The 12,073-nt window shown below is 42.8% G+C and overlaps 1 protein-coding gene across 1 annotated transcript; it reads left to right on the plus strand.

Annotated features, from left to right (window-relative positions):
- The first annotated feature begins 2,234 nt into the window (after positions 1–2,234).
- Positions 2,235–6,323, plus strand: LOC131443435 (nascent polypeptide-associated complex subunit alpha, muscle-specific form-like). The gene is made up of 5 exons (XM_058613068.1): positions 2,235–2,397; positions 2,508–2,658; positions 4,106–4,417; positions 5,305–5,370; positions 6,119–6,323. The coding sequence occupies exons 2-5, from the start codon at positions 2,541–2,543 to the stop codon at positions 6,175–6,177; spliced, it is 555 nt and encodes a 184-aa protein (XP_058469051.1). The 5' UTR covers positions 2,235–2,397; positions 2,508–2,540; the 3' UTR covers positions 6,178–6,323.
- The last annotated feature ends 5,750 nt before the right edge of the window (positions 6,324–12,073 follow it).

Raw genomic sequence — 12,073 nt, forward strand, 5'->3', positions numbered from 1 at the left:
AAAAATAGAACTGATTCCTATCGATAGCGCTGCGGCGCGGCGAGCCGCTTCTGGGCCGCTGCTGATTCGGCCCGTGAATGTGTTATCTCTGGCCCGCGGGATGATATTTAATTACTATTAAAATCGGCCCGCAGTATTATGTGCCCGCAGCACCATAATACTACAAATCCCAAGATGCACTGCGAGTGCATTGGCGCATACCGAGTGCCCGCAAGCGAGCGCGATCCCGCGTCTTCTCTTCATTGATGAGAAGTTCGACTCTTCTTACTGACTCGGATCTTTTACTCTCGGACAGTAAATTGAACTAATCTTTTTTTGAGTCATTTCGTTCATTTCGTTCATTTCGTTCATTTCATTGATTTTTACAGCGGGTGGCGCTGCATCCCTCTTGTGGGTGTTGTAAAAAAGGCCGCGGTTCTCAAACACTTAACACTGTAGGCAACATGGTTTGCTTCAGCTGACAAAGTATAATAAACAAAATACCACAACCTATTCAAACCATATGAAACCCTAGAAAAGCAAATACAGACCTCAATAAAGTGACAAGTGACAAGTGTCCTGTATCCTCTCTGCCATTGTTGTTTAACAGCACGACAGTGACTAGGTAGCTGTCACGTGACCTGAGGACGGACGCTTGCTCAGTTGAGTGAATCCTGAACTAATCATTTCTGTTTCCTGTCCTATGAAAACCTGGGAAAGCAAATACACATTAATAATTTACAAAAGTATTTATTTATAAACACACTTTACATTATATACACAATAACACTATGCACATCTACAAGAACCGAAGATCACTAATTATGATTATTATTATGATTTCATGAATAAAACGGTCGGGTGTCACATGAAAAATGAATGAACGTCACAAATCAGACATCATTCATTTCCTTCTTCGTTTCTCTCAGTCCACACAGCCCCATAGCTGAGCTACAGCTGTCACGTGACAAATGAACGAGGACCTGAGGAGGACGGACACTCAGTTGAGTCAGTCCTGAACTAATCATTTCTGTTTCCTGTTCTGCTGAGTTTATGCAGCTGTCTGCCATGTGGCGAAGGAAGGTACTGCATGAAAATGAACAAATCACTCACTGAGATGACTCATTACTCCCGAGTCATATAAAGTTCATTTTGAACAAATCGTTCACGAACGACACATCACTACTCTTCATGAACAGCATCACAGTCACAGTGGAGGACGTCGCCGTCAATTTTCATCTCTCTCTCCCCCAAAATGGCAAAAAGAAAGGTAGACGCTGAAAACAGGGGGTTTCAAGACAGGTGGGAGGCAGAATACATGTTCACCGAAGTAAAAGGAAAGCCTGTGTGTCTTGTGTGTGGAGACAGTGTGTCGTTATGAAAGAATATAACTTAAGAAGGCACTATGAAACATCAATGAAACACACAGACGCACAGAAAGACAAATCTTGCCTAAGAAATGAATGCAACTGTTTTGCACTTTTTCAAGTTTGCACTAACTTTTCTAATTTTATTATAAAAGACAGACATTGGTGAAGATCAGAGCAGCACACTGATTTGTTTTTAATGCATGCTGTTTCATTTTTGCATTTATCTTACCATTGAGCTTTGAAGGAAAATTACATTTGAAATTTTTTTTTACCTGTTAAAAAAAAGTAGAAGAAAAAACGTTTTCAATTTGTTACTGAAAGAGCCTTGAGAAAATATTGCAGCTGATTTTATTTATGTTTTGCTTAATTTAATGATTAATTTTAAGTTCAATATAGTTATTGGTATTGGTTCAATATGTGCAATAATTACGAGTTTTAATAAACATTGAAACAGCCCGGCCCTCCACTTGTACCATTTTTTTTATTTTGGCCCCCCGTGTATTTGACTTTGACATGACTGCTCTAAGGGAATATTTAACTTTTTCCAATGACAAGTATTTGCCCTTTGTGAACTCCAATAAGGCTTGCTGCAAGAGAATTGACCATGTTTTTATCTTCTTCTGTCCAACAGCTGCAGCCCATAGCCCCTCCTACCTTTACCTCTCCTTGGCTTTTCCTATAACAACCCAACGGCTCTTTTAAGAGCCACTCCTCTACTGAACTAGCTCTCTCTCTCCCTCTCTCTCTCACACACACACACACACGCTCACACATCCCTCTCTTTGTGTCTGTCAGTCCGTCTGTCTTCTGTTGGTCTGTCTATCTTTCTGTCTCACAGACATGCCAGGCCAGGGGTCAACCTCAAGACAGTGTGTGGCCTGTCGCACTGTTATAAATGTAGCTTGCAAAACCTGCAAAATATGCAACAGCCACATAAACTCAGGCTCTAAAAAAACTGGCCAAATTTGATGAGAAACGGGAGAGTTGGGTCCAAACACACCGAAAAAACAGGACTGTATCTCACATCCAAGATGAAGCAAATATATTGGTATGATATTCCCTTTTATTGTTTTATTGCAGTGCAATTTGCAAATGTTGTTATAAATATTAATGTTATGTCTTACTTTTCTTTTGTGTGTGTGTGTGTGTCCTTTTTAGCTTGAAAAACTGCAGGCCCTGGGTGTAAGGGCAATGCTCTTGACAGCAAACACCTGGGTGTCCGAGGTGTTACTGCCCCGTTGCCACTTGTCGGCGAACGCTACTACATGTGTGGACAGAATGCGGGACATTTATGGACTTCTTGTTCACGGTAAGAATGGTCTGTTATTTATTGTAAAAGGTGAGTCTTCTGTGTTTGGTTTTCAGCTTTGTGGTCACCCATTCATGTGAAACAAATTGAATTGTCGCTATGCTTAAACTCTGTGGTTTGAGGAGATGGAACTTTTTTTACAAACCTATATAGATGTGCAGCTTTTTTCCCGTCACTCATTGCGTTTTAGGCAACACCCTAAACCTAGTGCTCGATGCACATTGAGGGCTGTATACTTACCTTTGTAGTTAGTAACACTGGTCTTAGCAGAGTAAAAAGCTATTTCTGTTGAGTCCACACAATTTTCTGGCTAAACTGGGTTTAACATCCATCAATTCATTCATTCTCTACCACTGTTGAGGCCAGGGTGGGTTGGAGCCTATCCCAGCATCTTTCAGGCACAAGTACCCGACACACACAAGTACTTGTGCTTGCCAGTTCATGACAGGGCAACATACAGAGACACACACACACACACACACACACACACACTTAACCTATCCCTTCATGCATGCCTTTGAACGGTGGGAGGAAGCCTGAGTACCTGGAGAGAACCCACACAGATATGGGGAGAACATGTCAACTCCACACAGAAAGATCCAAGAGAATGTGAGAATCTTGATTAATGGAACATCTTCCTCTCCTGCTGTCCACTGTGATTGACTGTTCAGCTGACAGCAGCCTGGCTGGAAAAATGCTTTGTGGTATATTTTTTTTAATTTAACTATGAGCAGGATACTCACTTTCTGACCAAATGCAAATTTTAAAATGTTGTACTTTATTGCACATTGCTCCTATAACATAAACATCACTGACGTTTACTTACTGACAAAAACAACTTGGAATATATTGTCATATAATGAAATGTAGTATGTAATTTTAGGAAGCTTAATTTCATTGTGCCAAATGATCCTTTTAGGTATCATTGTTGAATGCAATGCGTGAAGTGAATTGGGGAAACGTTAAAAAGGAATGTTATTGACTCAATGTTTCACTGCAGTGACATTTTAAAGCACAAATAAACAGGCCCACACCTCTGCATAACACCAGATTGTGTGTGAATACAGACGACACAATCCTACACACTTTTTTGCAGCTCTCTGCAGAAGAAATAGATATAGAATGGGATGTGTAGCTCATCAATGCCTGTGTGCTCTATTGATTGGCAACTACACACCAAAATAATAAACATCCAGAGGAAAGCAAAATCTGACCGAGCAGGCATCGCCACACATTTCGTGTGGTTCTGCGTTTCATTAAGCAGGTCTCATTTAGTAGGCATGTCACTCCACTACCACACACCACCTCTAGTGGTCCATAAGTGATGATTTAAAATGATTATGTATATTTCAGTTTCTACATTGATTTGTTTGTAGCAGATTATGCTGTTAATTTAATTAAAGTAATATTACTAAAGTAAAATGACTCCTGTTCCTCTGCTATGCAGACTGGGTCCTACCAGATGCCACACGCCAGTTGGATGAACCCTCATCAGCCCCAGTCGAACAACCAACTGGAGCAGTAGCTCCACCAGATCCCCAGCAAACACTGGCTCCACCTGATCCCCGAACAGCCCCAACTGGACCAGTAATGGCCCCACCAGACCCACCAGTAGCAGTGGCTTCCTTTTGTCCCTCAGCAACCTCCACTACATCAGTGAAGTTCCTGACTAGGCCACCAGCAGCCCCAACTGGACCATCAACCTCTGGTTCCCATTCCTCAGAAGGAACTCCAGCTGCCCCAGTTGCTTTAGAAAAAGGTATGTAGGAAACAAATGGCAAGCCCCACAAAACCATATTATGACTTTGTGCAATGTGAAAATGTTAATAAATTCTCAGCACCAGACATCCCATTGTGTACAAGAATGGCAGAAATGTATATATTACAAAAAGGGCTAGAGAAGAAAACAGGTCTTAGCATTAAGCTGTTTACATTACATTACATATCATATCATACATCACGCCTGTGTTTCTGGGATTCCTTCTGACCTTCCCACCTTCAGAGGCCAGGGACAAAGACTGTGTTAGGACACTTAGGGCCCTGATTTGATGCTCTACAGTGCATAGTCCATAAAGCATGGAGCACAGACGTTTACAGCACTGTGCTGTGTTTTGCTGTGCACCACATTGTCTCTGGGTGTTCATATGGCTTCCGGTGCTTCAGGTACATAAACACTTTCAGGAGTTGATTTAAGTATTTCACGTTATTAATGTGGATGTGGAGGATGTTACAGTTAAATGTTAAATATGAAGTACAAGTGTAGTGCTGTAAATCATCCACTTTATCAAGTCCGAAAGGGTTGTAGAAGTAATTCAGTACTTCAGCAGCTAGATATGTTTGTAATAGCATGCTGAAGCCAGGTCATCCTTAAGGGTACAACTTACCCACAATGTTCACTGTGTGCTGCCATTCATCCCGAAAGAAGAGCATGTTATGAGCTTTCATGGTGAACTTGTATTCTTACATTGCCAGGCATCTCTGATGCAATAGAAAACCACAGGAGCTTTACAACATTTAAATACCTTTTGACACATCAAGAGCAGTCTCCAATTCTAAACTGATATATTTTATTGTTTATGTTATTCACATTGATGTAATAGTCAGCACATTATTTAATCATGATCACATATTTTATATCTTTTCCAGTAATAGATGACATTGTGGAAGAAGGCTGTCCTGCTCCCAGTGCAGTGCTGAAACGGAAAAGGAAAGGTGTGTTGTAATGTCAATCCATAATTGTCTGAATATGGTTTAAAAAAAAAAAAATATATATATATATATATATATATATAATTGAAGTATACCACAATGAAGTAATCAGATATTTTTGTCCATAATAGTTTTAGAGAGTCCAGTCAGCACACAGTCATAGAGGAGTAAAACGTATTCACACCGACCCGAGAGGATAAAATCATAATGAAATAAATGAACACTTGATTAATGTAGTAGTTGATCAATAGTTGATTAATTGTTGCCACTCTAAATGAATGTGCTTACAGTTTGAATGCTCCACCTTTCATTTTAAATATGTCCTGTAGTGTGGGATTTGCATTGTCCAGTCTTGGTCATCACTCAGTCTCAGTTTAGATGTTCTTAAGTAAGAGCATAAGCTGACAGTGAATGAGACTGTGATCTTTTATTTTCCCCACTGGTCTCATTGCTACACATTTCCCTTAATTCATACAGTAAGTGTGTCCATTCTTTGTAAACAGACACGTCTACTGACACATGATTTTGGTGTGATCTTGGTTTTCAAAGACAAAAAAATACCCTAGTCTCTGCTGTGAAGTGCTCTACTCTTCTATGAAACAGTCATTTGAATTGATTTTGATTCATTTGAGCACTGATGACTGCCCATATATTTATCCTCTCATCCATCTCTATAGTCCATTGATTACAGTCATTTACCAATGATGCATGCAAGCTCTGTACCAGAATAACTACATATCTTCCCTTTCAGAATGCCCACATACAGTATCAGGGAGCAAAGAGTTCTACCCTGTGAAGAGGGTTGCCTAATGCAAAGTTTTAAAGGTTCAATAATCCCACACAGAGTCATTCACCTGCTGACGTTTCCTAGAACTCTCATGTTAGAGAATCTACAGTCATAAAGTGCTGATAGTCTTTATGTAATCTGTGTAATAATCCTGAAAGAGTATTCAAGACGGAGGTATAGCCAAAGATTTGAACTGAAAAATTCTCTCTTTTTTTTTTTAGGGACAAAAATTGCAACTGGTGGAGTGGGAGCCGTGCAAATCCTGGTATGTATGACTTCTGATCACAGCATATCTTATTTGATACCAACTCTGAGAACATTCACATGCACACCAATAATCTTTGTTTATGATACTGGCAAAGTGCTCTCTGTAGCCCGACGTGTGCCTCCAAAAAATGTTATCATCAGTCGAGGCAACTGAGACCAATGGAGACCGCGGTGCTGTCATTAGTCAGTTAACGACTCATTCCCGCAGCCCCTAGTGTTCTGGCGGTGAATTGCAATACCATACTGAAAACTGCAGCGCACTACCCCGTCTGTATGGTCACAGAGTTGGAAACTCTAAGAGTGACATATAAATCCAAATGGACTCTTAATTGCTCCTTTAGGCCTCCTGTGGAGGGGGGTTTGAGGGTGGAGGGGTATCTACAAGGTCAGATATTTAAGCATCTGTTGCAAGATGCAATATTAAGGCTAATTGTGACACTTTCTCTCCAGAAATTGAAAGTAAAATAAAGTGATACCTCAGTTATTACATTATTCGCTCAGTTATTACATTATCAAATGATTTTTTATATATAACGTAATAACCAGCCAATAACGTAAAAAGTTATTACGTTATTGGCTGAACAACTTTATTACATTATTGGCAATTTATTAAGTTATTGGTTTTATTACATTTAAATTATTACATTATGGGCCGTTATTACGTTATTGGTTGCTACAGCATATAAAGAGGCTGCAGTTGTCTCAGTCAGAAATTCTAAACCATCTATCATGCTTCTCTGCTACCAGCACCATTGTACAGAAGTCAGAAAGAGGCTTATTTAAAAATGCTAAAATTGTCATCACTGCCTTACTCTCACTATACTCCCTTTATTAGTGGATGATTAGTGTACATGCTAAGATGATTGTAAATGATTTTCATCCAAAAGTTAAGTTTGCAGAAAATGACACTTTGGTTCCTAAGGACAGAGCGTAAAGCCCCACAAAACCAATGTCATTTGTGATTTTGGCCATATGGCATAAAACACCAACATGGTGGTTTGGAGGTTACCACTGTTGTCTCACAGCAAGATGGAGATTAGATTCCCCTGGGATCTTTCTGTGTGGAGCTTGCATGTTTTCCCTGTGACCCAAACAGGGATAAGTGGAAGAGAATGGATACAAGGACTTTATATGATAGTGTGCATCCACAATGTCAAGTCCAGTCAAGTAGTTTTATTTGTCAAATGTACTATATGTACGACTTACAGCACAGATGAAATTGCAGTCCTCTCAGACCCACGGTGCAAAACAGGCAGTTACATAAATAAACATAAATAAACAATCAACAATCAACAGACATGAAATAAACAATCAACAAGACGAGAATCTTCTAAGAGAAGATAAGTGAGGTAGTGCAGTTTAGTGCAAATAAGCAGGGGAAAGTGGAATGTTCAGTCCCTGAGTTCAGAGTGTGGGAATGGTGTTGGTGGAGGAGGAGGAGGAGGGGGGGAGTGGGGGGAGTACAGTCCTGGTCTGTGGCAGGGGGCAGAGGGGGGGAGGATGAGTAGAGGTGGGAGTGATGGTAGACAGGGAGGGAGTTGAGTCTCCTGACAGCCTGGTGGAAGAAGCTGTTCTTTAGTCTGCTCGTTCTGGCCCGGAGACTGCGCAGTCTCCTCCCCGATGGCAGCAGGCTGATGAGGCTGTGAGACGGATGGGAGGGGTCACCAGTAATCCTGATTGCCTTGCTGGTGATGCGGGTGTTGTAAATGTCTAGGAGGGGGGGGGGGAGACACCAATGATCCTCTCAGCTGCTCTCACGATGCGCTGCAGGCTCTTGCGGCAGGACACGGTGCAGGCGCGAACTGCCTGTGGTCTCCCCGTCAGGAAGTCCAGCAGCCAGTTGCACAGGGAGGTGTTGAGCCCCAGCTGGTCCAGTTTGTGGATGAGCTGCTGGGGGATGATTGTGTTGAATGCTGAGCTGAAGTCAATGAACAGCATTCTAACGTAGGAGTCTTTAGTCTCCAGGTGGGTGAGGGCTGAGTGGAGGGCAGCGGAGATGGCATCATCGGTCGAGCGGTTTGACCGATATGCAAACTGGAAGGGGTCTAGGGTGGGGGGAGGGCTGACTTGATGTGCTCCATGACTAGCCGCTCGAAGCACTTCATGAGGATGGGAGTGAGTGCGATCGGACGGTAGTCGCTGTAGCTGGAGGGAGACGACTTTTTCGGGACCGGGATGATGGTGGTGGCTTTGAGGCACGTGGGGACAACAGCCTGTCTCAGTGAGGAGTTGAAGATGTCGGTGAAGACATCTGTGAGCCCCTCAGCACAGTCTCTCAGGACACGACCAGGAATGTTGTCAGGACCCTGGGCTTTCCATGGGTTTGTCCTTCTGAGGGATCGCCTCACACTATCTGGGGATAGCGTCAACACCTGGTCGTCAGGAGGTGGTGGGGTCTTCTGTGCCGGGGTGCTGTTGTCTGCCTCAAAGCGAGCAAAGAAGTCATTCAGCTGGTTCAGCAGAGAGGTGGAGCTGTCGCAGGTCTGCGGAGAGGGCTTATAGTCCGTGATGGTCTACATCCCTTGCCACAGGTTCCTGGTGTCTCTACTGTCATTGAAGCGATCAGCAATCCTCCTGGAGTACTCCCTCTTGGCCATCCTGATGCCTCGTGACAGGTTGGCCCTGGCTGTCCTCAGGCCCATCTCGTCTCCTGCTTTGAAGGCAGCGTTCAGAGCTCTCAAGAGCCTGTGGACTTCACCTGTCAGCCATGGCTTCTGGTTGGCCCGAATGGAGATGGTTCTGGTGACCGTGACATCGTCCATGAACTTCCACATGTAGGAAGTAACGGTCTCTGTGTACTCCTGGAGGTCTGTGGTGTTGTTGTAGGTGGCTGCTTGTCTGAACATGCTCCAGTCGGTGGTGGAGAAGCAGTCCTGGAGTGCCTCTGAAGACCCCTTAGGCCACATGCGAATCTGCTTTGTAGCTGGTGTGTTGACTTTGACCAGTGGCCTGTATGCTGGCATTAGCATGACTGTAGTGTGGTCTGAGGCCCCAAGGTGGGGGAGGGGGCGAGCTTTGTAGGCACCTTTGTGTGTGGTGTAGACATTGTCCAGGATATTGTTACCTCGTGTTGGAAAGTTGATATGTCCGTGGAGTTGTGGAAACACGCTCTTGGGGTTGGCGTGGTTGAAATCCCCAGCCAGGATGAGGAAGGCATCTGGGTGGGCTGTCTGCTGATCACTGATGTGCTGGTGGAGTTCCTGCAGTGCCTCGCTCCTGTTGTTGTTGGAGCCAGGGGGGATGTATATTGCCACCAGTAATATGACATTAAATTCCCTTGGCAGGTAGAATGGCCGGCATTTAATAACCATAAACTCCACCAGTGATGAGCAGTGTTTGCAGACAACAACAGCATCGCGGCACCATGCATCGTTGATGTAAACACAGAGTCCCCCGGCACGAGTCTTCCCCCCCTCGACGAGAGCTCTGTCCGCCCGGTAGCATGTCCGCCGGGCTAGTTGAATGGCACAGTCCGGAACGCTGTCGTTTAGCCATGTTTCCACAAACACAAAGACACAACACTCACTCACAGTCTTTGAAGTTGTGCGTAGTAGACGGATGTAGTCCATTTTGTTTTCCAGCGAGCGTATGTTCGCCAGTGTGATGGTCGGGAGAGCTGGCCGATGAGGGCTAGCCGCTAGCCTAGCCTGGATACCTCCGCGCTTTCCCCTCTTCTGCTTCCTCATACACCGCTTGTGGCGCTTCCACTGTGGGCTGGTTGCAGTAGTGGGGGTCGGTGGCTGAGCAGGCCTCTGCAGCAGACCGCAGCCGGGTAGCTCTTCCGCGTCTGCTGGATTTATGTCCGTGAATGTGGTTCTGCTGATGGTGAGCAGAAACTCACTGGAGTATGTGCGCCTTGGGTTAGCTGGACGTAACGGTGACGAACATATGCACGTAGGTGCACAACACAAAAAACATAAAAACACAGATCTGACGGGAGAGAGAGGAGCCGCTGCATGTCCATGCGCCGCCATGTTGCATAAATCTCTCTCATCCTTTGGCTTGTATAGTCATTCCTTCTCTCATGTGGTTTCCTTGCATTGTACAATGACTCGCCAAGGCAAAGAATTTCTCTTTCACTCCTTACTACTAAGGAAATCTCATCCTGGTTCATTTCGCAGGCAATCTTCCAAACAGCTTCATGAATTTCATGAGGTTTTGGTAAGTCAAGTCAGATCCTCTTCTGCCCAGTGGGAAAGTCTTCAACTGACCTCTGAGGGCACCTTCTTACGTGTCTCCAAAGGAAATCTCTTGCATAAAGTACTTGACAATATTTGCAATGACTGAAAGGTGCCACAGTGGCATTATGGTCAAAGTTTCCTCTCTTCTTAAGACACCTAAACAACTCTCTTCTTTTGCGAGATTTCTTATCAAAACTGAGAGCCTTTGCAACATCAGGCTGATTACTGTGAACAGATTCAAGGTGTCTTGCCAATTTAGAAATGGGCTTTTTACAATAGAAACAATATTGCTTCTTGTTGTACTTGCTTTTTTGCGCTGTCATTGTTTGGAATCTTCACAGATGAATCGGCACTGAACCTTCTTACTGAAGAACTATGACTGTTGCTTATTGGTGATGAACTAAAACTTCTAGGCTTTTCTGAACCTGCAATCTCTCCAATGTGTGTTGAAGCTATACCCATAAATGTGTCCTTGAAGACCTTTTCCAGAGGATTTTCTGAGATTCTTAGTTCCCTACTGCAAAGACTTGTGTCTGAAGAACTGCCAGATGAGTCTGGAACATAGTCGATATCTTCATAATCCGAATGATCTGAGGAATCATGATCCGATATCTAAGTGAAAATTGGAGAACAAAATTATCTTAAAAAAATATTAATAGCAAGGGTATCATTCTGAAACCATTACAGTGTGCATAACATGGCTTTTGATGAGCCATTAAAAACAAACAATTATAATAAATATTTTCAATGTAATTTTTGTTTTAATAGGTAATTTATATGTCAGATTAATTACCTGGTCACTACAGCTTGAGGAGTCTACAACATGAAGTCTGTCATCATGGACTGAGGGATGTTCAACCTTGAAAACCATTATTAACAATATACAGTTATCAAAATTCATTGAATAGGACAGTAATCCCTACTTGCACAACAGTTTTCAGTTTGCAATGTATGATATGAAAGAGACCAAGAAATAGTGTAACACAATAACTACTTTTGAATGAGCTACTTTTGTAAATAAAATATTTTCAGCTAAATTATTTACTCACAGAATTATTAATTCTGCTTGCCAGACACAAAGTCCTAAGCCTCTCTCTCTCTCAAAGATCTTTATTTTGGCTTCATCATAACGTTTCTCACAATAAGAATGGTGTTGCTTCAGATTTTGCAGATTTTCCTCTCAGCTGTCCCAATTAAGAATCAGATGTAAAGTAATAAGATTATTAATTCTGTGGACATTTTTTCATCAACTGATACAGTAATTATTTTTTTAATACAGTACTTAATGGTGCAATGGACCAAACTGAGATATCTATTATATTCCAAATAGAAAAAAATACATGTTCAATCACCTGTTCATAGGATGCAGTGGATCTCTCGCTGACTTCAGGGTCTGCTGAATTAGTCGTGATCTCAACACTTGATGTCTGCAACAAAACACAACAGTACACAGTCAGATATATTGTGTACT

The sequence above is a fragment of the Solea solea genome, chromosome 17 (genome assembly GCF_958295425.1).
Source record: "Solea solea chromosome 17, fSolSol10.1, whole genome shotgun sequence".
Taxonomy (NCBI): domain Eukaryota; kingdom Metazoa; phylum Chordata; class Actinopteri; order Pleuronectiformes; family Soleidae; genus Solea; species Solea solea.

Coding starts and splice junctions, on each gene's coding strand:
- LOC131443435 (XM_058613068.1), top strand. CDS start 2,541: ATGCTCTTGACAGCAAACACCTGGGTGTCCGAGGTGTTACTGCCCCGT. Junction 2,659..4,105: donor TTATGGACTTCTTGTTCACG/GTAAGAATGGTC, acceptor TCTGCTATGCAG/ACTGGGTCCTACCAGATGCC. Junction 4,418..5,304: donor CCCAGTTGCTTTAGAAAAAG/GTATGTAGGAAA, acceptor TATCTTTTCCAG/TAATAGATGACATTGTGGAA.